A 27604-nucleotide genomic window follows, 5' to 3' on the forward strand; every position below is an offset into this window, starting at 1 on the left:
TTGGGCTGGAGATTCAGCAGGAAAACCAAGTGAGTAAGGGATGTGTGCCCACCTTTGCCAACTCCACCCCTCTGGTGGGGGAGGCGAGGTGAAGCACGACTCAGTCCCTGCCATCTTGCAAGGGGGGGGGGGTGAGAGAATGGGGGGCAGCAGCCAACCAGTGAGGCATATGCCCCCGCACCTCACTGGAGTTTGGCATAATAGGGGGTTTACCCACATAAAGAAGGGACCCAGTCGTCCCAACCTATACCTACCTGTAATGCCCCTAAATTTGGTATTTAGGGGCCACCCTGAACCATGCCACCTCCGACAAGAACCGACCAAGAAGAAAAGGACCAAAGTGCCGTGCCGTGCTGTAGCGAAGAGGAGGAGGCCCACGTAGTTTGCCCCAGCCCTATCGACCTGTCCCCTCGAACCTGCAGAAGCAAAATCCCAGTGTGTCCTGCAGACAGCAACCTCAAGAACCCAGAGTACCTGCCCTCCACAGAAAAGACGGTGACCTGCCCCCTCCTCGAACCTGCAGAAGCAAAATCCCAGTGTGTCCTGCAGCCAGCAACCTCAAGAACCCAGAGTACCTGCCCTCCACAGAAAAGACTGTGACCTGTCCCCTCCTCGAACCTGCAGAATCGAAATCCCAGTGTGTCCTGCAGCCCAGCAACCTCAAGAACCCAGAGTACCTGCCCTCCACAGAAAAGACTGTTTCCCGTGAACACCGAATTTGCTTACCCCCACAGGCTCTGGCCAAATCCGCGGGGTCTGCACCACTGTGCACCTGACGCCCATGGCCCGAGTGGCCCAACACCCTGAGGTGGTCTCCTCGGCGATCCTGACCTGATGTATGGTGATCTCTGACCTGCCTTGAATTTCCCGGCGAAGCCTGCAGCCTTTATCTGGAGGATCCTTCCCCCCCCCCCCCCCCCCCGCCCCCGAGGTGGTAAGAAACCCCGACGCTTCAAGACACCCCTGCACCTGAAGTCCTGCTGCTTTGGGTGGCCCAACCAACAGTGTCCCAGCATCCCCATGTATACCAACTGTCCAATCTCCACCTCGCTCTCCAATCGGTAGTCACCTCCAGAAGATCTTTGTCCCCGAGCCTGCAGTATTTGTTGAAACTGGATAGTCCTCATTGAATCAACAGGGCACCTGTCGCCAAAACAGCACCCTACACCCAGCTGCCCCTGTGCAGCTGCGGGTGTACTTTGGGTGCTAACTCTGATCCCCTTTTGCCCTGAGCCTAACACCAGGAGCTTTGCTTCCACAACCGTGTGGCCTGCTCTTAAGCAGCTACCAACCGGAGGCCCCCTATCCCCCATTGGGCCTCAGCACTCTGCACCCGGCCGCCTTAGTGTAGCTGAGTGTGCTTTGAGAGCGCATTCTTGACCCAGAGGGGACCCTTGTTCTAACCACAGAACCTCAACCCCAAAGACCGAGTAGTTACCTGTTAACTGATAACTTCATTGCTTTCCATAGGCATACATTGACTGTTTTCCCTTTAACTGTTTTAAGTGTGTAGTTGATTAGTACGAAAACCTGAAACTACACTTGTGCAAACCTGACTAGCAATAAGATTAAAAAAATCAATGAAAATATTGGAGACACTCTGAAATCAGTATGACAAGTGCCATAGTCCAGTTTTTGTGCCCCATGGAAAAAGAATAAACGTGTCCACCCAAAAATAAGCTTTAAAGCCAGAAGAAGAAACTTCTCTTAACCCTTATTAACCTTTTTTCCCAGGTGATGGACCACAGTGTAGAGATTATGTCATCAGTCTTGGAGTGGTGAAGCCCCTGCTTTCTTTTATCAACCCATCTATTCCAATAACTTTCTTAAGAAATGTTACTTGGGTAATGGTTAACTTATGTCGCCACAAGGACCCACCACCACCAATGGAAACCATTCAGGAGGTGAATATATATATATATATATATATATATAGAATACATCCTTGTTGTAAATCTAAAATTGTTGAGGTTTTTGGTTAACAGTCTTCAATTGTTTTTCAGATTCTTCCAGCCTTATGTGTTCTAATCCACCACACAGATGTAAATGTGAGTAATTTTGTTAGCTTTTAACTTTAATGTGTTGACAGTATGCATGTTGTGGGCCAAACGGTGCATAGTATGGATTTTGCTAACTTTTGGCTTCCGAACATTAAATTATGGGAAGCAGTTGTCTTGTGTATAAGCAATGATAACTGATTTTAAAATATATATATATATATATATATATATATATATATATATATATATATATATATATATATATATATCTCTATCCACAGACCCTATGTGCTTCAGTGATTAATGTTTCACCACCTTATTTTTGTAATTGATTTATAATAAATCCTTTACAAATGTACTGTTTTCCCAAAATAGGCGGTTTGTAAAGACCATCTATATAATACAATACATGCCTTTGGAATCTTTAAATTATACATTTGTCCCCCACTTTGTGCAGCTGGATTGGGATTGTGGGAAACTGCCATTTTTTGCATGGTTGCCTGTGTCCCCCTTTATTTTCGGATGTTTGATGCTCCTTGACTAAGAGTGCCCTGGGTTCCTGCTAATCGGCTACCCGGGTTCTGTGTTCTTTCCACAAAACTGTACCTTTGCTACCACTTTGGCACTTCTGGCCTACATATAGGTCACATGTAAAAGGTACCAGGGGTACCAAGGACCATGTAGCCAATGAAAGTCTGAGTGCCGCAGCATATATTCCACCTTCAGAGACTCCTTCCGTGACCCATACAGTCAGTGCAGTCTGTGTGCCAGGGGGAGACCCTAAAACTACAAGTTGACATGGCACACATCCCTGTGTGCCATGCCCACCAAAACACTGCCTGTGGCAAATGGTCAGTCACCACTCTAGCAGGCCTTACAGCCCTAAAGCAGGGTGCCCTATACCACAGTTGAGAGCATAATGGGCCCTGGGCCCCTACTGAGCCTGGGCCATTCATCGGCATTGTAAGTTCAGTAAAGCCATTTTAAAACATCACACTGGGAGTTTGGCACCACATGATGGCTTTACTGAGGCCTGGAGTTTGGTATCAAACTTCTCCGCCCATTAAACTAACACTGATGCCAGTGTGGGTTTAATGCCAAATGCACTCGGAGTGCATCTTAAAGATGCCCCTTGAATAACGACCGAACTCTAGTGTCCTGGCTGAGTGGCTGCTTGCCAGCTGCCACCTCCAGACAGGTTTCTGGACCCCTGAGTCGAGAGCCTCCGCTCTCTGTTCTGATTCACAGCGCATCCTGGTTAGAGGTCCCAGGCCCCTCCCACCCCACTCCCCTGCTCAGGGTCCACGAAGGGGAAGCCTCAAAGGCTTGCCGCCTTGGTAATCAGTAAGTTTTCTCCCAGCAACTGACACCCACCAGTTCTGAACCCCACTTTATAAGGGAGATTCGGTGGGAAAACTAAGATAGGAGTGATGTGCCCACTGTGAGAAGTTGGCCTGGCATATGCTGGTCACTAGTTATAGTGGCCACCTTGCACCAGTCCAATTCGACTCTTATGGTAGATAGGTTTAAGACCACCTTTTAAAGAAAGCTATCCTAGTGGTAGCTGTGGAGAGCAGCCTTCAGGCTCTGAGGAATGTAAAGCAGCTTGTTTTACCTTATCTCTTGAATTACCAAATGAAAAGACACCACACAGGTATATATATCAAATATATATATTTATTTCTAGATACACTCTACTAATCTCTTTATGAGATTAGAAGCCAGGTAAACATTCAAATGTCAACAGTTCTCAATAAATGAAGCACAAATATGGCTGGAGCCCTAGGGGCGTACCAGACCATATACTAAAAGAATGGTTTAACAAAGTCGACTTGCAAAATGACAAAGCCTAGGGCCTTGGGAATTGCTGGGGCTTCACTACTGCAGTGTTAGCAGGTAAGTAACAAGCCCACGGGAGACGCGTGCAGTGTCTAAAACACAGCTGCGGGTTTCCTATAGGTTACAATGGAGCAAGTCGCGGTTTGTATTTCAAAGTTTTAGGGCACTTCAAAGAAGTCAACAAGCAAGCCTCTTACAGGGTAAGTATTTCGAGGGCCAACACACACCTGGGCACCGGAGTGCACGAGTTACCTCACCCAGGGAAGCCGGGTGCATAGGTGTCTTTTGGTGTCTGGTCGCAATGCTGTTTTCAATGGAGACCAATGAAGACTTGCTGCTTGAGACGACTGAAGAGGTGTCCGCTGGAATCCGAAGGTGGATTGAAGATGAAGAGGACCTGAAAATTGAAGGGACAGTGTTCAAAGTCACTTGCCAGTGACCGGTGGCCAGCAAGATGGATGACCACAGGCAACGCTTCAGGTCGTCGATGGTGATTTGCTCTTCACTCACGAGGTCCAGGAGGGATCGACGGATGACCAGCAGCTGGATTCAGAGTGTCCTACGACGTCTGCAGCTGATGAGTGTCGGCAACCGGATTGGAGCCAACAAGCCTTGGCAACTGCAAGTCTCGTGTGGACTGAAGATAGTCGGTGATGCAGACCAGCAAGGTCTGATGGACTTACCCAGCGAGGGTAAGTGAGGGCAGGCCCGGAGCAACCAGGAGAGCCCTTTGAATCGTAGAGTCTTCGGGGGACCCACTAGCCAACGGGTAAGGGATCGCGAAGACGCCGCCACAGGAAAAGTTTCACAGGAGCCCACGGTTACTCGGGACTGGGTTGGCCGCTGATTTTTGGAACAAGACCTGCTGGGGACTTGGGCCACAAATGGTCCGAAGCACAAGTTTGTAGAACGTTTAGGGTAGGGTTTGCACTCAATCAGTGCACGGTTCCCAGGTATTGCAGTTCCTCATCACTCGTGGGGTCCAGATGCCACAGCTTTGCTGGGGACTCAAAATGGCCGCCGAGAGGTCAGGAAATCCGCTTCTGGGGACGCAGGGACTTCGGACTCCGGCGGGAGCGGCGAAGTTTGCAACCGTCGATTGAGGTTATGGGTGCCTGCCAAGCAGGGGAGTCACTCCTTGACTCCAAGGGAGATTCTTCAGTCTTCCAAAGATAGTGGAACGTCGAAGGGCCAGGATTCTTCTTTGTAGTGCGTCGTCCAAGGTAATCTGAATTGCATTGGCAATGCTTGCTATCTTAGTGAAGATAGGGGAGGGACTAGCTCTATGTCCACTCCTAGGAGGGTCAGGGTAGTGGGTGGTTACACCCACTTCCCTTTGCACAGTTTCGTGCCAGAGCAGGGGCAGGTAGCCCCTGAACCGGTTTGAGCTGACATATGCACAGAGGAGCCTACTGCTCCCCCAGTTCAGGACTTCAAAGCACTCTAAGGGTGCACCCACCCAGCTCCAATACACTAAATCCTGTCTGGGAGGTGGTGACACCGCCCTGTGACAGGATGCCTTTTGTTGTGCTTCCTCCACTGTGAGTTTCGGTCAGCAGCAGGAGGGCAGCCCAGTGTCTGCTGGTGGCATCCATTTTGTGATGCCAGGGCTCTAGAAGATTTCTACTGTTTAGTACAGTGGGTACATGTCATCCCCTCTAGAAGGGTGGGATCATACTCCCACACCAGTTACTGGTGTGGGGGTATGATTCCAAGTTGTTTGACACCAAACACGACATGTTTTGATGCAGTCATTCCAAAGTTAGCATTTACCGCGAAGTTATAATGCACTTAAGAGTATATGGTTTAACCGCATCCACAAACAGTAGCAGAGAATAGACTCTGCCAGCTGCAGAGGGGGTTCTGTTCATGCAGAAGCACCCCCTCACATAGTAAACCAAGCACCCTGTCTCAGGATTGTTAGGGCCTGCAAGAGGGGTGGCTGATAGGTTTATATATATATGTGTGTGTATGGTGAGATATAGGAACCTATACCTCAGTGAGGAGTGCTAACACTACCTCACACAGGCTGCAGTAGCAGGCCTGTGGTGTCAGATTGAGAATGCTTCCCAGGGGTGGCATAATACATGCTGCAGCCCCTGGTAGGCCTGTGAAGTACCAATGCCCTAGGTACCTAAGGTACCATATACTAGGGGCTCATAAGGTACCACAGTATCCAATCACTAGTGCATCTAATATGCATACCAAGTTGTTTAGAGAGATCAGTGAGACTGGGGCCCTGATTAGCAGGGACCCAGCCAGACTATAGCCAGAAACCAGTGTATTCATCAGAAAAAAAGTGGGGGCAACATAAGTGCAGATCCTACTCTCCTACACCCACCTTTGCCAACTCCACCCCTAGGAGGTGAGGCAAAGTACACATCTCCGTCCCTGCCATCTTGAAGATAGGAGGACCCAGCCAACCAGTCTTATGCCCCCCCCCACCCATTGGAGGGTGGCATAATAGTGGGTGTAGCAACCCCAAGGAAGGGACCCATTGATATTCGTATTGAGGGGCTACCCCAAACCCTGTCTCCTCAGACGAGCAAGGAGGACCGAAGAGCCATGCTGAAGGAAGAAGAGGACATCCACTGCCTTGGCCCAGCTCTACTGGCTCGTCCTGACCTCCATTAGCGAAATCTTGGTTGTCCAGCAGCCCCCGGAATCCAGAGGACCTGCCCTGCCTCCCTGCTAAGACCCTGTCTCCCATGAGCACCGAAATTGCTCAAGAAACAGACTCTGGTTCCGTGCGTCTGCGCCACTGCAACCGACAGCCACAGCCGGAGTTCGAGCCCAACCCCCCCACCCCCCTCCCCCCCCCCCCCCCCCCCCCGGGCCTGCCTCCAGACAATACCTGCAGTCTCTACCTACAGTGTCCCTGCGATCGGAGCTGGTAAGGAAGCCTGATGCCTAAAGACATCCCTGCACCCAACGCACCATGGCCTTGGGGAGCCCAACAGATGGTGTTCAGGCATCCTCATGCATCCCAACTTAGGTCTCCAGCCGGTGGTCGCCTCTAGGAAGCCTTCCTTCCTGAGCTTGCAGTCTTTGTTCCGACCAGAGATTTCGCGTTGAAAACCGGGCACCCGATGCCAACTTGGCACTCGGCCTTAACCCTAGGAGCTTTGCTCCTGCATCCCAGTGGCTCGCTGGAGAGCAGCCACCAACCGAAGGCCCCCTAGCCTCATTGGCTAACATTTGGCCTCAGCACACTGCACCTGGCCACCCTAGTGCTGCTGAGGGTGCCCTTGATTCACGCAACTCTGTTATAATGTAAAAGTAGTTTACTTACCTTTTGTCTAGGTAATATCCAAGTGTGATATCTAGGCCTATCACACAGAGTAGAAAATAATTTCAAAGTAATCACAAAGTAATCTCGACTGTCTTTAAATCCTTTAGAAACGTGTAACAAAGTCCATATTATCCAGCTTGCATAGTCTGTCAACCTGTCTTGAAAAGTACAACTTACCTGTACCATGTCCTGCTTGGTTCTAAAAATGAAATGCAACAAAAGAAATTGTATACAAACAGTTGGTCTGTGTTCAGTCTTTGAGTGTGTGACATTTCTTGCCTGTGTGTACAATTCATGTTTAACACTACCCTCTGATAAAGCCTTACTGCTTGCCCATACTACCACAAATGGAGAGTAAAGTGATATCTATTTTATCTCTGTAAGCCTTTGGAGATCCACTGGACTCTGTGCACACTATACCTTACTTTGGGATTGTAATTCAAATAACTTTTCGACTTCATGTGATAAAACCATGAAAGAACAAGATAAAATACATACAATCCAGACGGTAACATACCCGGTTTAAACAAATAGTATACAATGTAAAAATATATGTAAACATCTATGCAATTTGAAGATATGTTTACCCAATCTCCACATACACACAAAGTACCTTCTAAACAAAACGTTCTAGATGGTTCGATAAGGCCTTGAGCTTGATCAAGTTATTAAACAGGCTAGTGGAGCAAGGTAAAGTGGTATTGTACATAAAGGGATGCTTTGTGTGCCATTTTTGTTTTTCTCCATTTACCTGTATTTTAAACTAAGGTACAGTTTCTGGTTTTATCACAAGATACTGCCAAATCCCCACAGATTTGTTTGAAGACATTTCACTTATACCCAAAGTTTATATTGGGCACACGTTTTATTTTTCTTATTTAAATGCTTGATCATTTTAATAAGAATATTCATTTTTATCAGATATTGGTGGATACTGTCTGGGCCCTATCCTACCTAACTGATGCTGGCAACGAACAGATTCAAATGGTAATAGACTCTGGAATTGTAACCAATTTGGTGCCTCTTCTCAGCAACCTAGAAGTTAAAGTGCAAGTAAGTGTCGTGCCTATTTTTCTTTTCTTACAGAGGACACGATATTTATTAAAACCATTTTGTGATTTGTCTTAATACATTTGTATGGCTGTGCTGTAATTGTCCTGTACCTTTTCTAAAAAGCTTAACTTGGCAATTTAAGGGGGAGCAAATTTAATACCATAAAACAAATTGTATACCTAGATATTGGTCCCATTGCTCACTGTGCTCAGTCTGTATCTCCCTGAAGCCCAAGACTGTATAAACGAGTCTGGAGTTTGTTTCGATGCCTGGCCACATTAAGAGATTCTTTTTAATTCCAACAAAGCTAGTTAGGTCAGTTATATATCCCTTCAAAATTGTTATTAGTGGAACACTATGGATTTGTTTTGTCTTATTTGAAATTTCATTGCAAGCAGACAATCTGTGTGAAACTCTTGGGCAAAATGAGGCATTACCAGGGGAATATGACCTGGAATCACTTGCCCTGTGCATAATTCAATCATCTAGTGGTAGTGTTAAATTATAGTCTTGAGGGTGTCATTCGAGGCTGACAAGCCAGAGCATGAAGTCAGTAAGCCCGTAATGCCCCTTGAATTACCATAGTTTTAGATTAATATTTCCTGTTTGGTTTGGAGGTGTGCCAAAGGAGCTAAAAAAAAACAAACCCACAAACTTTGTGATCAGAACACTGAAAAGCTATAGGGTACTTTGAAGCTGCATGCTCTGCTGGATCAAGGTTTTTGGGGATCGTTTCATTTATTACTTTGGAGTAGTCTGAGATTGATAGCCAATGAAGCTGGGGTGCCTGAGATTACTAAGCGCCATTCTGCAGAATGAGCAAACTCCAATTTTTGCCCAACTGTCATTAAAAGTTTGTCCTTAACAATAAGCATCCACTATGTTATGTCTTTCAAGGAATCACATGTCGAGTCACACGCCTGTTCACTTTTCAAGCCAAAAAATGCATTTAAAAGAGGTTTTACTTGCTCAGTTGCCAATGTTCTAGTAGGGAACAAGAGAAACTGTGCATTGATAAAGGAGAGGTTTTCTCAGTGTGACGTCAAGGGTCAGAAAGCTCAAGGAGGAACCCCAAGAAGACCCTGACACCTCTAGGAATTCCTTCTATAGATCGAAGTTTCATAACAAAAAACTACCAAAAGCCTATGTTGCCCCGATGCATGAAGTTATTGGATCCATCGAAAGGCAGGGCATCTAAAATACTTTGTAAAACGCAGAAGTCTTTAAGTGATGTGGTCAACTTGCATAATTAAGATACCTTTGTCAGAAACAAATGTGCAATGCTTCCAAGCCTTCCGGAAAGAAACATTTAAGGAGTTGCTGACAGGTATTCTCCTCAACATCTGATGGGGACTTTTAGCTGCAGATTCCTTACCTTTTGAGTTTCTGTAAACTTTTGCTGAGCAATACCACCTTGTGCGCTGTCTGGTGGTTCCATTCGGCTCCACCTGACATCGTTAGCGTCTGTTGCATTGGTTTGGATGTGCGGTACCTATATAGGCTCATGAGAGGAATGGGAGGGGTCATTGGACCCTCAAACACCAAGATGCCTCTCTGGAGAACTTGGACTGGTATGGACACTTCCCAGTATACTGGCATGCTTTCTCCTCCAACAGTGGCTACAAAGGAGTGGGCATCCTATGTCATAGTGGTAAAGAGGGCAGCTGAGGTCCTTGGACTAGTGCTGCCCTCATTGCAGGTCAGGACTAATCTCCTGGCCGAGGTGCTTCAAACAGGGGCTTTCACTTCCGAACCCCTTTTGCCCTTTAATGAGGCACTTAGGGACGTCCTTCTAGGCACGTGGTCAAAGCCTATCACAGGGGCTCCTGTGAATATTGCACGCTGCCTTCGCCCATCTCCGGGCGACGCAATGTTCCTCAGCCAACACCCCACCTCAAAGTTTGGTGGTGCAGGCCTCTGTCTCAGGCCGCATTCCCTTCCGCTCCTCCGGATAGGGAATCCAAGAGGCTGGACTCCTTTAGAAAGTAGTTGTTTTCTTCCTTCAGCCTGGCATTGCGGTAGGATGAATACCGCATGCTTATTGGGCCGTTTCTCCCATTCTCTTTGGGAGACAGTTGCGCAGGTGCCGCCACAGGTCCCGGAGGTGGCCCGGGCTGTGCTCTCCCAAGCTGTCAAGGATGGGAGAGATGCAGCAAAATTCACCAAACAGTGTGGCCTAGATAAGACTCATTTGCTGGGCAAATCAATTTCAACAACAGTGGCCTTGAGGTGCCATGCCGGGGTTAGAACAACTGACTTCCCGGGCGATGTTCAAGCTAATCTGATGGACATGCTCTTTGATGGAACCGGTTGTTTTTGGGGGGGAAAAAATGAAACTGCCCTGGTCAGGTTCAAGAATTTTTGAGCTACGCCCAGATCCTTGGGCCTCTCCTCCACTCATTGTGGCCAGTCTTACTTGCGCCCCTTTCATGGCAACAGAAGTGGTTTCCAGCCGCGTCAGCCCTATCCCAGCCACAGTCCTGCACAGATTGCCCAAGCCATGGGTGGATGCGGAGCATTCCGATTCAGGAATGGAGGCCAGAAGTCGCCCACCCTGCCCCCAACAGCCGCAGACTCCATACACTCCCAGTCTGTCTCTGCAGGACCACACTACTCCAGTTGGTTTCAGAGTTCGTCATCCTCCCCCACTGGAGATCCATACCATCGGACAAGTGGGTCTGGCAGATCGTTCAGGAGGGCTATTCTCTGCCTTTCCTTTTTTTCCTCCTCATTTTGCCAAATCAGGAACGGCTGGGATCACAAGTATAAGGACTGCAAGGTCTATGCTTTATTAGTGTCAAACTCTCAGGCCTGGAGCAAGCAGGAGGTGGAGCACCACATAGCTATGTTCGGTGGCCATAAACAGCAGGTATCGCTGAAGGACTTGGGCTTCTCAAGCGATGAAGACTAACAGTTGGCGGCTGCAGAATCAGCACACTGAAGATCGGACATCAAGCTCTTCGATGGAGACACCGAGAAGAGGCGTACCGCGTACGATTCCCAAGGCATTGATGTTGAAAAGAAAGCAGAGAAGATAACTAAGACCCCTCATCCGTCGGATACCAAGGGCCTCAAAGGCGGCACAAAAGGCAGCCCAGGCATTGAAAAATGACGTCCGAGGGTCAGCCGCGGTCTAGAGAATCCTATGCCAACGATATCGACTAGGGGAAAAGGTCAAAATCGACAGATTAGTGTCGAATGAGAGGCCTCGAAGGATACCATCTCGGGCAGAAACCACCACACCAAAGAGGATCTCCCTGGCTTCTGAATCCAAAAGGGCACTCTAGGTGGAGAGAGATACCTAGAGTCTGAAATGGCGGCACTCCTGTGGCAAGAGTTCAAGAAGGCACTAAAGGAATACACCATTCCTTCGAAACCCTCCACTACCTCAGAGGCAGAGTAAGAAGATACTCTTGACACTCCAGCAACCCCCCAACCTCGCGGAGAGAGAAGAAGAACTCTACATTCCAGAGGAGAAGGAAGCTACATAAATGTTTCTCTCTCTCTCTCTCTCTCTCTCTCTCTCTCTCTCTCTCTCTCTCTCTCTCTCTCTCTCTCTCTCTCTCTGTCTCTCTCTCTCTCTCTCTGTCTCTCTCTCTGTCTCTGTCTCTGTCTCTGTCTCTGTCTCTGTCTCTGTCTCTGTCTCTGTCTCTGTCTCTGTCTCTGTCTCTGTCTCTGTCTCTGTCTCTGTCTCTGTCTCTGTCTCTGTCTCTGTCTCTGTCTCTGTCTCTGTCTCTGTCTCTGTCTCTGTCTCTGTCTCTGTCTCTGTCTCTGTCTCTCTCTCTGTCTCTGTCTCTCTCTCTGTCTCTCTCTCTGTCTCTCTCTCTGTCTCTGTCTCTGTCTCTCTGTCTCTGTCTCTGTCTCTGTCTCTGTCTCTGTCTCTCTGTCTCTGTCTCTGTCTCTCTCTCTGTCTCTGTCTCTCTCTCTGTCTCTCTCTCTGTCTCTCTCTCTGTCTCTCTCTCTGTCTCTGTCTCTGTCTCTCTGTCTCTCTCTCTGTCTCTCTCTCTGTCTCTCTCTCTGTCTCTCTCTCTGTCTCTCTCTCTGTCTCTCTCTCTGTCTCTCTCTCTGTCTCTCTCTCTGTCTCTCTCTCTCTTTTCCCCCCCTTTGGACGGGAGAACCAAGTGAGGAATAGGTGTGCCCACCTCTGCCAACTCCACCCCTCAGGTGGGAGAGGCAAGGTGAAGCACAATTCAGTCCACCCCACCTAGAAGGTGGTGGGGGGGAGACTCGTCCACTTAGGCACAGGCTCTTGACCCCCTCCCACTGGAGGGTGGCATAATAGGGGGTGTACCCACCCCAAGGAAGGGACCCATTGGTTACCTACCCATAACACCCCTAAATCTAGTATTTAGGGGGTACCCCTGTACCTTGCTTCCTCAGACGAGAACCTGAAACAAGAAGGACCAAACAGCCGTGCAGCAGCTAACAAGAGGAAGACTCCTACTGACTTGGCCCCAGCTCTACCGGCCTGTCTCCACCTCACACCTGCTCCTGCGAAATCCTGGTGTCCTGCAGCCAGCAAGCCCGAAAACCCTTGAGGACATGCCTGCCTTTAAGCACAAAGAATTCGTCTCTCGTGAACACTGGATTTGTTCACCTGCAACCTCTGGCCCGACACTGTGAATCCGCCCCACTCTGCACCCGCCGTCCACGGCCCGAGCTCGAGTGGGCAATCCCCACAGGGAGGTCACCCCGGCGATCCTGAGCAGAGATATGGCGACCCCTGACCTGCCTCACGCCTGCAGCCTAAATCCAGAAAGCCACCCTAACCACGACCCGGAGCTGGTAAGATCCAACCCCAAAAGGCACCCTAGCGCCAGACGCCCCACGGCCTTGTGTGCCCAAACCAACAGTGCCTAACTATCCCCTAACTTCTCAACTTGCCTCTCGAAGTGTTGGTCACACCCAGAAGACCTTCATCTCCCTGCCTGCGCTTTTGCAAATCAGATGTTCTCCATTGTAACCAAGAGGGTGCCTGACGTCAAAACCGCACCCGGCCGCACTAGTGCTGCTGAGGGTATAACAAGAGTGCATCCTTGACCCTGGGAGAGCCCTTGTTTTACCCTCAGAAGCTCAACTCCAAATACCGATTACTTACCTGGTAACCGTTCACTACTTTTCTCTCCATAGGAATCCATTCTCTGAATAATGTTCTGTGTGGAGATGATTTGTATGGAAGCCAGAAAAATACCAAATGTGCAAAACTGATTTTACTTAGCTTTTCTCTCGGCAATTTCCCAGTGTGCTATCTAGACCTATCACGGAGTAGAAAAAGAAATCTCAAAAGTAACGTTAAAGTAACTTACCTGTAATTTTCATTGCAAAGTCGATACAAAGTATATGTACAGCATTTAACAGCTTTGCATTGCCAGTAATTCAAACTGTAACAATTTCAAAGTACATTTACAATTACATTTCAAACTGTATATTTACTGCAAAGTATTAATCAACTTACCTGTGCCAGGCTTGCTTGGTTCTAGAAATTAAAATAACTAAAGAATATTTTTATGCAAAACCAATTGGTCTGAAGTTCAGTCTTTGAGTGTGTGAAATCATGTGCTGATTGAGTAGGTACAACAAATGCTTAACACTGCTCTCCTGATACTGCCTTACTGCTCAACCACACTACCACAAATAGTGAGGTGCTATCTAACTTTACCTCTGCCTACCTTTGGGGTTCCACTGAACTCTGTGCACACTATACCTCACTTTGGTATAGTATATACACAGCCTGCTTCCTACATCTAGCCAACAGTCCAGATGTCAATTCTGGCAGCAACAACCAAAGCAGCCCTTTCGTAGCAGAGGACGAGCCAGGAGCAAACTCCAAGTGACTTTCCCACAAGAAAGGACCCCCACAGAACACCAGATGGAGGCAGAATAGCGCATTACCGCAAAACAGTGGGAGAATATGACCACAGACAATTGGATTTTAAGTGTGGTACCCCACAGCTATTGTATGGTAGAAATAAAGGTACTCCTACAAAAACAGGCAATGGAGAGCACCAACAACTGAGCACAACAAAGGAAACTACTCGCCTTATTTCTTGGTATCCAAGAAAGATCTCGTGTTAAGACCAATCCTAGATCTCAGATTCATAAACCAATTTACTCGCAAGCAGCGTTTCAAGATTACCTCTTGAAGGGAGGTAATCCCACAGCTGCAAAAAGGGGACTACATGGCAACAATAGTCTTAAAGACGCCGATCTACACATCCCCATGGATTAAGCACACAAATACGTCTGGTTCATACCCGACCCAAAAGAGGATACAAGCAATCGAGGAGCGCAAACTCCTCTACCACAAAGGACCGTCTCTGACAGTGTGGACAGTGATTAAACTAATGGGCATGATGGCATCATGCATTCCCCTCATTACCCATGCACGTCTATATATGCACCCCATACAAGAATGGCTATGCAACAATTGGTCACAAACCACAGGGAGTTGGGAGGAACTAGGGGTTGTAACAGATGGTATAGAAGGAGATACAATGGTGAGGCATCCAATAACCAAACACTAGGGAGACCATTCAAATCATAAACTCCCTCATTGACCATCACAACAGATTCCTCTCAAGGGATATGGAGTATGTTCAGGAAACCTAAAGATACGGAGTCAATGGAATAATTCAGACTTCATAAAACATATTGACTTCCTAGAGATGGCTTAGTTTCTGGCACTAAAAGCATTCCAAGCCAAATGGACAATACTACAACCATGTTTCACCTGAACAAACTGGGAGGAACAAAATCATTTACCCTAAGCAAGCTAGATCAGGAGTTTTGGCAATGGGCTATACCAAAGAGAATCAACTTGCAAGCAATTCACCTGCCAGGGAAGGATAACACCTAGGCAGATCAGCTCAGAAGGCAGAACTGCAGCTCACACATGGAAAATAAAGGAATCTAGTCTGCAAAAGATATTCAGACTCTGGGGTACACTGAAACTTATTTGCAAGGGCGGTGAATAAAACATGTCAATTTTTCGCCTAAGATCTTCTGGAGGTGACCACTGGTTGGAGAGGTAAGTTGGGATGCTGGGACAGTCGGTTGGGCCGCCCTTGGCCGTGGGGCTTCAGGTGCAGGGTTGTCTTTAGGTGTCTGGTTTATCTTACCAGCTCCGGCTCCGGTCAGGGGAATCATCCAGAAAGGCTGCAGGCATCGCTGGCAGGTTTGAGGCAGGTCAGAAATCACCAGATCTTGGGTCTGAATCGCCGGGGAGACCACCTTGTGGTGTTGGGCCACTCTAAATCGGGCTGTGGGTGAGTGGTGCAGAGTGGGAGGCTGGGCAGGTGGTCAGGGTTCTTGAGGTTGCTGGCTGCAGGACACATCGGAGTTTCGCTTCTACAGGTTCGAGGTGGGGACAGGCCAGTAGCGCTGGGGCCATGTCAGTGGGTGTCTTCCTCTTAGCTTCAAGCACTGTTTTTCGCTCCTTCTTGGTCATTGCTTGCCTAAGGCAAGGTTCAGGGTTGCACCTAAATACTAGATTTAGGGGTGTTACAGTGAAGTAAAATGTTGGGACCAAGAATTCCCTTCCTTGGGGTGGGTACACCCCCTATTATGCCACCCTCCAGTGGGAGGGGGGCATATGCCACACTCTGGTTGCTGGGTCCCTCATCTGCAAGATGGCAGGGACTGAGTTGTGCTTCACCTCGCCTCCCCCACCTGAGGGGTGGGATTGGCAAAGGTGGGCACACCTCCCTTTCACACTTGGTTTTCCCGCCAGTTCTCCCGCCCAAAGTGGGGGTCTGAACCAGTGGGGGCCAGTTGCTGGAAGCAGCAAAAGGCATGGGCAAGCACACATAGGCGGCAAGCTTTTGAAGCTTCCCCTTTGTGGACACTGCCCATCCTGGGGGAACAGGCTTGGCACCTCGTCCCAGGATGTGCATTGTTTCAGGCCCCCTGAGAGCAGCAGGTACTCTAACTAGGGCTCCAGAAACAGGTCTGGTAGTAGCAGCAGGGGAGCAGCCACTCAGCCTGGGCACTAGTGGTAGGTCGTTTTTCAGGGAGCATCTCTAAGATGCTCTGTGTGCATTTTTTTTATTAAATCCCACACTGGCAGCAATTTGGGTTTAATGTGCTCTGAAGTTAGATAACAAACTTCTCCGTTTTCAGTGTTGACATTATGAACCCAGGCCCAGGCCCTCGAAAACCACAAACCTGTCCGACAGGACCTGGGACATACCTTGGTACGTAACCAGTGTTCCAAGAAGAATTCTTTCTAACCCTCCTGGGCCCTTTCTGGTATCCCCAGGATTCGATATTACTGCTGCACGCCCAGCCCGCCGCCGCCTCAGCCTGACACTCACACGTGCCTGTGGAGTTGGTCAAGTGTGTCACTTGCTGTTTGAGCGAGGCCACCTCTCCTTTTAGCTCTAAAATGTCTTTCCACTGGGGGGGGGGGGGGGGGGGCGGAGAAGAGGCACGCCGCAGTGCGTGATAGGCCAACTGCCCTACTTGTGTCCCCTCCTCCTCCTCACCTCTTCCACTAGACTCATAGGGTTCGTCCCTCTTCAGAGTTGGGGTATTCATCAGTTGACCGAGACACCTCCTCCCGGCTGCATAGGCAGGCTCTTCTAGCTTTCTCCCCCCTTTAATGCAGGCATCCGGTGTCACTCGGGCCCTCCCTGAGACCAAACCGCTCCCCCATGGCAGCACCGCAGTACTTGGGAGCAATGTCACTCAGTATGCCTGGGCGGCCAGTTCAGCCCAGCAGGTGCGAGGTGACATCGGGTGGCAATCATGCTCCTTGGTCTTCCATCAGGCCTCACCCCAGCAGCTCCGTTCTACTTCTGGATCACTTCAGAGGCCTTCCGCATGAGGGGTCCCTCCTCCCCCTCACCCTCCCCCACCCCCCCCTTCAACCTTTCGGTCCGGTGCCCAGCAGCTCAGAGGGGGACTCCTCATCTCTGTTCAACCCTTGAACAGAAACCACTAGCGGGCGTGGGCCAGGGTTCTCTACTCCAGGTCAAGCCGCCTCGATCCGTCCAGGCCATGGTCCGCCGCAGCTCTCCCTCTGCATGTTGCAAGTCCTCTTTGGATTTGGGGTCAGGCGCCAATCCAGGACTGCTCCGGAGACTGACTGGGCGCGGCTCCGCTGCTCGACCGCCCTCGCCCTCCTCAGTCTATGCAGGCTTGCCGTTGGGGCTGGCACACGCCTGCAGCAGCCAGCCGACTCTGGCTCCTCCAGCCAGCCTCCTACACCAATCTGCCCAAAATGACACCCCCCAGCGCAGGTAAGGGCATCACAACAGCCATGCGCCCCGGCAATCTAGGGTCGTTGACGGATTCCGGCAGCGTTTCTTCTTTTTTTTTTTTTTTTTTTTTTTTTTTTTTTGGCCCAGCTTCAGCTCTCTCGAGCGGAGCATCCCAGATGCTTACTATCCGCCCGGCGTCTGCAGGCACTGCCGTTTGTTCACCATCACCCCCACCCCCCCAGACAGACTTCAGGGGAGAGGGGGGGGGGGAGAATGTCTGGAAGGCGGATGGACCCGGGGGGGGGCTTTGTGGCGGAGTGTGTGAGAAAATGCCATCTTTCTTGCATGGTATGCCCCACTTTTTGCTGAATGTACTTTGACTCCTGGACTCCGGCCAATCAAGTGCCCAGGGCCTATGTTCATTCCCTAAACAAAACCTCAAACCCAAATTGGCAAACCCTGGCCACATGTTAGCCCCTGGTAAGTGGTACCCTAGGTACCTAGGGCCTTGTGACCAGGGAAGGCCTCTAAGGGCTGCAGCACTCATTGTGCCACTCTTGGAGGCCCTGTACCCTAACACACACACACACACACACTGCCCTGGCAGGCTGAGTGTCTGGGTACAAGACAAAACAGACGACATGGCACACATCCCTGTGTGCCATGCCCACAACCTACACTGCCCTGGCATACATCAGCAACCCCTCTAGCTGGGTGCCCTATGCCAGTGGTATGGGCACAGAGGCAGGTGTCCTGTGCCCCTACAGTACCCAGGTCCATTCCTGGGCCCTGTAAGTGCAGTGCTGCCATTTAAGAGTACATGGTGCTGGGAGCTTGTCAAACACGAACTCCACAGCACCATAATGGCAGCACTGAAGTTTGGTATCAAACTGCTCGGCACATCATACTGCTCGGCACATTAAATCCACACTGATGCCAGTGTGGGATTTAATGTACCAAGCACCACAAAGGGCATCTTAGAGAGGTCCCCTGAAACCTAACCTACAATCCACGTCTGTTCTGAGGCTGCCTAGGCTGCCACACAGCAGACCTGTTGCTGGACCCCTGGGTAGGACAGCCTCTGCCCAATGCACATCCTGGGCGAGGTGCTAAATCTCCTCCCCCAGGATGGGCAGGGGCAAGCTTCAAAGGCATGCCGCCTCTGTGAGCTTCCCCAGGCCACTGCAACCCCCCACTCTGACAGGAAGCTTGGCTGGAAACCCCAAATAAGGACAGGGGATGTGCCAGCCTGCCAACCCCACCCCTCGGGTGGGGGAGGCGAGGAAGCACATCCCTGGGCTCTCGCCATCTTGAAGATGGGGAGCCCTGCCCAATCAGGATCAGGCTACTGCCCCCCTCCCACAGGAGAGAGGCAGGATAGGGGGTGTACCCACCCCAGGACAGGGACCCATTAGTCCCTGCCTTTCACCTACCTGTAACACCCCTGAATATAGTATTTAGGGGCACCCTGAACCTTCCTTCCCCAGATTCCAAAATCCGAAGAAGAGCTAGAAGAAAGAAGACATGCCCTGCAGCTGCCAAGAAGAGGAAGACAAACTGCTTTGGCCCCAGCCCTACCGGCCTGTCGACCCTCGAACCTGCTCCAACCCGTCATCTCTTGTGGCCAGCAACCTCACAAACCCTGGAGGACCTGGCTACCTTTTGACTCTAAGCCCCCTGGGACTCCCATGTGTAGAGGCTCTATTCAAACTACTTCTATTCCCTGGCAGCAGCCCGGAACCGCGAACCCAGCCCACTCTGCACTCGCCAAGCCTGGCCTGTGCCGGAGTGAACAAAGACCAGGAGTACGACCCCACGGGGACTGTGACCCCGAGTCTGGCACCCAAGGACCTCCCTCGACACTCCTGAAGAAGCCTGCACCCTCATAACCAGGTCCCCCCTCATCCGCAATTAACAGAGGGTAAGATTTCCTGACACCAAAAGGCACCCCTGCACCCGGCGGTCCCCTGTGCCCAATCCTGGGGTACCTACCTATCCTCCAGCTACCCAACTTACCTCTCGAAGTGGTGGTAGCACCTGAAGAATCTTCGTCCCCGAGCTTGCAGTCTTTTTCTAAACCGGAGATTTCCCATTGAAATCAATTGAGCGCCCGAAGGCTCAAAAGCACCCTGCACCCAGCCGCCCGAGTGGCCCTGGCAGTGCAACCTCTACACCTATCTACTTCCCCACTTGCCGTGAGTAAGTGACCAGGAGCCCAGCTCCCACAGCCGCGTGGCCTGCTAGTCAGCAGCCACCAACCAAGGCCCCCCCTCCCTCTCATAGGATAACATTGGGCCTAACTCTCTCTGCACCTGGCCGCCTTTGTGCCGCTGAGGGTGAAGGAACTGTACCTACCCGACCCTGGGAGACCCCTGAGTCTATGCCCAGAACCTTAACTCTGCCAGTCGAGTACTTGCCTTTAAACCGATCTCAATTTTCTCCATAGGGTAACATTGACTGGCTTTTTCTGAAATTGCTTCTAAGTGTGTACTTTTCAAAACTTAAAATATTGACCAAAAATCAGCCGAGTAACAAACACGAAAACACTCACCTGCTCTTAGGTGAGCTCCCAGTGCTGGATCTTGGTGCTCAGCACGGACTCTGAAAAATACTTACAACTGTACTTACCAGTAACCCAATTTTCTCCCATAGGAAACCATTGACTGTTTTTCTGTGAAGTACGTCTGTCAATTTCTGCGAATGTTAGATATTCTTTAAAAATCGTATAATCTCTGTAAACGTAATTACTTACCTGTTTTGGATAAAGGTCCCAGTTCTGAGTCTAGGCACCGAATACTGGATTAAAAAAGTAACAAGAACATACTATACCTGCAACTTGAATTTTCTGACATAGGGAATCATTGACTGTTTACTATGAAATATTTTCTAAGTGTCAACTTTTAAAATAGCAAAATATTGTCTAAAAATCATCACAGTAATTAAGTCGACTTTTATCACTTGATTCCAAGTACTGACCCAGGACTGAATCTAGGATCCAGTCCTGGAATTCCAAAAGTAATCCTAAAAGTAATCTCTGGCAAATAACTTGAAACTTCCATTGAACTCGATGCATTGTGTTTAGAATTGTGTTGCCTATTGCAACCACTTGTAACTTTCTACAAAAGTCAATTGCATATTGCAAAAGTATTTATATAAAGCATCTCATTCTGAGAAAGTATATTTTAATACCTATTGTTGGTTCTAAAATAAAAGGTGCATATATCTTTTTATATATGAACCATTGGCCTAGAGTTCAGTTATTGAGTGTGTGAGACCATTTGCTGACTGAGTGTGTGCAACAAATGCTTTACACTGTCCTCTGATACTGCCTTACTGCTCGACCAAGCTACCACTTTAGAGAGTACGGTTATATCTAACTTTAGCCTCTGCCAAACCTCTGGGGACTGTGGACTCTGTACACCCTGTACCTATTTGGGAACAGTATATACAGAGCCACTTTCTCACAGAGTTACAGGAATATTTGGCCGGTCTGGCCGGCAGACTAAGGAGCTCACGTCCTGTCGGGCATATTGCGTGGCCACATACCCTTGATGCCAACATGACTGTTTGATGGAACCCTTCTAACCAGGCCCCAGCACCTGTGTTATTTACCAAAATTGAACCTTTGTTTCCACAATTTGCACACCTTTGGGCCACATGAAAGTCCCCTTTAAAAGGTGCACCTGGTACCAACGGCCTTGTCACCAGAGAGGGCCTCTGACGGCTGCAGCATGCATTATGCCACCCTCACCACCACACCCTGCAACTGCAGGCTGCGTATTCTGGTGCAGACCAAACTGAAGAGTAGACCTGGCACACATCTCTGTATGCCATGCACATCAACACTGCCTGTGGAATGAGTAAGTCCTCCTAGCAGGCTTTTCAGCCCTAAGGCAGGGTGCACCATACCACAGGTAAGGGCATAGCGGCATGAGCAATATGCCCCTACAGTGTCTGTACCATTCACAGACTTCATAAATGCACTAGAGCCATTTTGAGTACATTGGCTGGGAGTTAGTCATTACAAACTCCACAGCTCCATGATGGCTTTTCTGAAAACTGAAGTTTGCTACCAAACGTATCAGCGTATTAAACCCATACTGCTGCCAGTGTTGGATTTATTATAAATGATAAAATGCACTCAGAGGGCATCTTAGAGATACCCCCCTGCTAAACAACCAACTTGTAGCATATTGGCTGACAGGTTGCTGCCAGCCAGCCACCACCAGACTGGTTTCTGACCTCATGTGGTGAGAGCCTCTGTGCTCTTTGAGTTCAGGAACAAAGCCTACTCTGGGTCGAGGTGCTTCACACGTCCCCTGGCAGGAACGGCAACACTTGGCGGTGAGCCTCAAAGGCTCTCACCGTGTGATGTGCTGATTGGGAAACGCCACTAGATGGAGCTGCCCATAGGGCTTGGTGTTTCAACTGTAAGAAGTTGGGACACCACTGGAGATGCTACTTGTCCTAGCAAGAAGTCCCCTACAGCTACTACTGGTGTAGCCAATCTCCAGATGGGATAAACCGGGTCCCCAGAGCAAATCAGGATAAATTGGACTAGGGTAGAAGCCCTGAGGGATACAGGTGCCAGTGTCTCCATGGTAAGAGACACGCTGGTTTCCCCAGAGCAATACCCGATTGGAAAATCTTAACCAGTTACCAATGCTGACCGTGTTACTCCTAACCATGCCATAGCTATGGTGACAGACACGGGGCGTGGGGTTACTGGCCTGAAACAGGTAGTGGTCTCTAAAGTTTCCAGCTGCCTGTCTGCTTGGAACGGACCTGGAGACCTCTGCATGGGCTGAAGTTGAAAATTGAAAACCCATGCAGCAATGCTAGACATCCCTAAGATTTAGTGTCAAGACTGGAGCGCAGAGCAGAAAATGGGGTGAAAAAGTAGTGTTGTAGCCTGATAGAATGACCCAACCTTCCAAGAGGAAAGGTAAGAAGACTGGGAAACCAGATTCTGAACAGTTCGATTCAGGACCCCTCTCCTCGGGGAGAGGACTTGAAGCCCCAGAGGGAACTGAGCCCTTGGAACTTGACCCTTAAAAGGTTGCGCTCCAGTGGAACCCACTAGGGAGCAGCTGTGCCTTGGACAGCAGGCCTGTCCAACTTTTAAAAGCCTGAGGCAGCAAGCTGCTGCACAGAAAAAGGGAGATGTCAGTAGTACCAACAGAGCCTATTGGGAGGACGGACTCCTGTATACTGAGGCCAGAAACCCCAACTCTGGTGCCACTAGGAGAGTGGTAGTGCCTCAGATGTAAATAGTTTTTACTCACCTGGCTCATGGCATCCCCCTAGCTGGGCATCTGGGCTAAAAAAAAAATTGGAAAGGCTAGTTAACCACTTTTAATGGCCCCAGATGTCTCGAAGATAAAGAAGTTTGTCCGCTCCTGTCAAGCCAGTGGCAAAACAGGTAGACACCCAAAGGCCCCCTTAATTCCACTACCAGTGGTTGGGGGTTCCCTTTTGAAAGGGTAGGTGTGGATACAGTTGAACCCCCTCTCCCCCCACAGCATCAGTAAATAAATGTATACTGGTGGTAGTGGACCATGCCACCAGGTTTCCTGAGGCAATTCCCCTTGGGGCTACTACAGCTCCTGCAGTAGCCAAGGCCCAGATTGGTGTCTTCACCAGGGTAGGGTTTCCTAAGGAGGTAGTTTCAGACACAGGGTCAAATGTCATGTCTTCTTACCTAAAACATATTTGGAAAGAATGTGGAGTACAGTACAAGTTTACTACATCCCATCACTCGCAAACCAATGGCCTTGTTGTACGGTTCAACAAGACATTAAAGGGCATGATCACGGGGCTCCATGAAAAGCTAAAAAGGAGATGGGATGTCCTCTTGCCATGCTTGCCTTTCGCCTACAGGGGGGTGCCTCAGAATGGAATAGGGTTTTCCCCCTTTGAACTTCTGTTTGCCCATCCTTTTAAGGGACCACTCTGTCTTGTTATATAGGGTTGGGAAAAGCCTCTCCAATAACCCAACAGTATGTTGTGGACCATGTACTAGGCCTAAAGTCCAGAATGACAGCGTACATGGAAAAAGCTTCCAAAAACCTAGAGGCCAGCCAGAAGCTCTGGTATGACCAAAAAGCTGCACTGGTGGAATTCCAACCAGGGTAAAAGGTGTGGGTTTTTATACCCGTGGCACCAAGAGCCCTCTCAAGACAAATGGAGTGGCCCTTACCCTATCTTAAAAAAGAAAATTGAGGTCATCTACTTGGTAGAACTGAGCTCAAGCAGGACCCCCAAAAGGGTGATCCATGCGAACCACCTAAAGCTTTTCCATGACAGGGCTGACATAACCATGCTGGTGGTTACTGATGAGGATCTGAAGACTGAGTGAACCTCTCCCTGACCTCTTACAGCCCCAAAGATGGGTCAGTGGATGGAGTCTTCTATTCAGACACCCTCACTACCCAACAGTAGGCTGACTGTAAGCAAGTCTTACAGCAGTATGCTAAGCTCTTCTCCTTGAACCTTTGTCAAACTGGTGTACCCATGATGTGGACAGTGTACCTGTCAAGAAGAAACTCTATTGACAGTCTGATGAAGTTAAGGAAAGCATCAAAGCAGAGGTCCGCAAGATGCTGGAATTCGGTGTTATTGAACCCTCTGAGAGCCCCTGGGCCAGCCCATTGGTTATAGACTCCCAAACCTCATCCACAGGGTGGAAATGGAGAGATTAGGTTCTGTGTGGCCTAAAGAGGGCTCACCTGTCACTAAGTCAGATGCTCACCCTATACCAAGAACTGATGAGTTGATAGACAAATTGGGTGCAGCCAAATTTCTTAGTACCTTTGACTTAACTGCAGGGTACTGGCAGATTGGCATGGCACGTGGAGCCAAAGAAAACCGCATTTTCCACACCTGATGGGCATTATCAGTCTACTGTTATGCCCTTTGGTTAAAGAATGATGCCTCTGCCACCTTCCAAAGGAGACCTTTTAGTGCAGCATGTCTTGATGATATTGCTGTCTTTCGCTCCACCTGGCAGGAACACCTGATCCACCTGGGGAAGGGTTTAAAAGCCCTGCAGACCTAACTATCAAGACATCCAAATGCCAGATATGGCAGGGAGCACTTGTATACTGGAGACTGGAATTGTAAGTGCATTACTTACCTGTTTAACTGCAATATTCTCTTACCCATAGCATAACATTCAACTTTGTTGAGTTTTTTTCAAAGTAAGAAGTATTTTTATTTAAAAACCTACGCGCCTTATTGCAAAGATCGTGGTCTTAAAATAAATTTCAAAGTATTTTTGTTTTCCTAAAATTGGTCTGAATCTTCTTGGGGCGTGTGTACATTATTGATCATGTGTGAGCAAGAAATGTCTTACACTTCTGTGTTAGGCCTAAGGCTGCTCGCCCAAACTACTACTTTGGGTTTTACATTGAGCCCTGTACACTTTTGGGGAATCCCTGAGCTCTGTGCATAGTATAACCTAGTGGTAATACCATATACAGATCCAGCTTCCTACAGGATCCGTGAGCATCTTGAGCATCCTTCATCCCTTGCATGAAGATCACTTTTACAGTAAAGCCCTACAATAGATAAAAGTTCCTGAAACTGACTTAAGACTGCTTCATCTGCTGAGGTAACCTGAGGACCTTCCTGGGCTCTCACTGGCTCCCTACTGGAGTTGGTTGCCTATAGTGACTGCATTACAACTAGCACAAACTTTAGTTACGTTTTTTTCTACAGTTTGAATTTGCTAATGCTTGTTCGTAGTTTAGTGAAATGCTTTGATTTACTATTCCTTGTAAATTCTATATCTCGCAAACTAGAAGATCTTTATTTGAGTCAAATTCATAAATACTTTATTTCTTATAAATTGATGGATTTATTTGGTGTCTTATTGATTTCGTCAATTGTTTTGGTGCAGTTTAAATGCTTTACACTTGTTCTTTGTGTAATCCTTGCTGCTCCAAGACACAGCTACCCAGGGTTCAACTGAAGGTTTGAGAAACTAAACAAGGGTCCAAAAAGGTTAAGTGCATTACACTGAGGTTGCACAACCACAGCAATTAATGCACCCCATTTCCTCGCAATCCTTCATTTAGGTTCATAGGTGGTGCTCGGAACTAAAGCAAAATTCCTTCACAAGGTGGTTTCCCCTTTTCATCTTCATGAAATCTTATAGTTCTCATTCTTTTTTCCCTCTGCCAGACTCTGTAGCAGAAAGAGCCCGCCACGCCAGATTTCGAACAGGCTTTCATGTACTACATTTACAGTCTGCCCTTTCAGACTTTAACTGTTCATTACCTTTGCTAAAGGACAGCCCATATACAAAGCGGAATATATCCTGAGCTTGTGTCATAATTAATCAAAGTCTTTAAGTCCACATCGAGAAGGTCTTCTTAATCTTTTTATTTCAAAAAAACGTCTCCAAGAACAGTCCTAGCCGCCAACACGTGTTTCGTCTTTGTGGTGTGAACCACAAACTTCCTCAGGCCTAATACTATACAGTGTTCCAAATGACCAGCAAAGTTCAAAATTAGATAGCAGCTATTGTGAATATGTCAAATGCCAAGGATTTATTGAGGTCCTGTGCCGAGACAAGTTATAGCTTCTCCAGTTTTCTTTTATTTCATGAAAAACAGGTACCCATGAGCAGCAGCGTTGCGTGTAACAAGGTGTAGAAGTAGACGCCACTTTCTACACCTCGTGCTGTTAACGTTCATTTTATTTCTTACATTTTGTTTGAAAAAGAGATACCAAGATATCGAATGCCATTAGGCTTTTAACGTAATTCAGTTTTATTAGATCGATTATCTGTAAAAATAAAAAGTATTATGAAAAAATTTGTTTTTGCCAACATTTATTTTAGAAATAGAAACTTTGGAAAAACTATTAGACTTTCTTGATTTTAAATAAATCCAAACCATGCCAAAGTCTTGAATAAAAATTGACATGATCTAAAGCTTCTTCAGTGTTTAATTACTGTCAGGTGACAGAATGTCTGCTCAATTTTGGTTGTCTACGTGCCATTAGAAAAGCTTGGTTGCTCTGTTTTAACTACGAGGTATATATGATTCAACAAACTGTATAATAAGTATTTTCCGTTTCTGTGTTGTAATTGTGTAACACAAACTTTTTTTGTCTTTTTAAATAAAGACCGCTGCTCTTAGAGCTGTGGGGAATATTGTGACTGGCACAGATGAACAGACCCAAGTTGTTCTGAACTGTGACGCCCTTTTGCACTTTCCTGCACTTTTGACACACCCAAAGGAGAAAATCAATAAGGTTTGGCTATAATTTTATTGACATTTATCTTAAAGTTGTATTTGATTGCTTGTATTTGTTAGTGCAAGTAAAGTCTTACGTGATACCACAGCCTTATTTTTTAGCTTAAATAACGATCTACTACTACTTCTGTCTCTTCCGCTCCCGCGCGCACTCGCCCTCCCTCGCGCTCGCCCTCCCTTGCACGCGCTTACGCTCGCTCTTGCTCTCCCTCGCGCGCTCGCACTTGCTCACATCATTCTCATTCTCTCTTGCACTTGCACGCACTCACTTTCATTCTCTCTCTCTCATATTCTCTCTCATATTCTCTCATATATTCTCTCTCTCTCATATTCTCTCTCTCTCATATTCTCTCTCTCTCATATTCTCTCTCTCTCATATTCTCTCTCTCTCATATTCTCTCTCTCTCATATTCTCTCTCTCTCATATTCTCTCTCTCTCATATTCTCTCTCTCTCATATTCTCTCTCTCTCATTTCTCTCTCTCTCATATTCTCTCTCTCTCTATTCTCTCTCTCTCATATCTCTCTCTCTCTCTCTCATATTCTCTCTCTCTCTCTCTCATATTCTCTCTCTCTCTCTCTCATATTCTCTCTCTCTCTCTCATATTCTCTCTCTCTCTCTCATATTCTCTCTCTCTCCTCTCATATTCTCTCTCTCTCTCTCATATTCTCTCTCTCTCTCTCATATTCTCTCTCTCTCTCTCATATTCTCTCTCTCTCTCTCATATTCTCTCTCTCTCTCTCATATTCTCTCTCTTTCTCTCTCTCTTCTTTCTCTCTCTCTCTTCTTCTCTCTCTCTCTTTCTCTCTCTCTCTTTCTCTCTCTCTCTCTCTCTCTCTCTCTCTCTCTCTCTCTCTCATATTCTCTCTCTCTCTCATATTCTCTTTCTTCCTCTTTCTCCCTCTTTCTCTCTCTTTCTCTCTCTTTCTCTCTCTTTCTCTCTCTCTCTCTCTCTTT

General features: G+C 48.1%; 1 protein-coding gene across 1 annotated transcript in view; it reads left to right on the forward strand.

The window, feature by feature from the left end:
- KPNA4 (karyopherin subunit alpha 4) overlaps positions 1–27604 on the forward strand; it is a 221095-nt gene that overhangs the window by 44776 nt on the left and 148715 nt on the right. The window contains exons 9-12 of the mRNA XM_085635233.1: positions 1735–1904; positions 2004–2048; positions 8053–8184; positions 26517–26645. Coding sequence (XP_085491359.1) covers positions 1735–1904; positions 2004–2048; positions 8053–8184; positions 26517–26645 — 476 coding nt within the window. The remainder of the gene's footprint in view (positions 1–1734; positions 1905–2003; positions 2049–8052; positions 8185–26516; positions 26646–27604) is intronic.

The sequence above is a fragment of the Triturus cristatus genome, chromosome 11 (genome assembly GCF_964204655.1).
Source record: "Triturus cristatus chromosome 11, aTriCri1.1, whole genome shotgun sequence".
Taxonomy (NCBI): domain Eukaryota; kingdom Metazoa; phylum Chordata; class Amphibia; order Caudata; family Salamandridae; genus Triturus; species Triturus cristatus.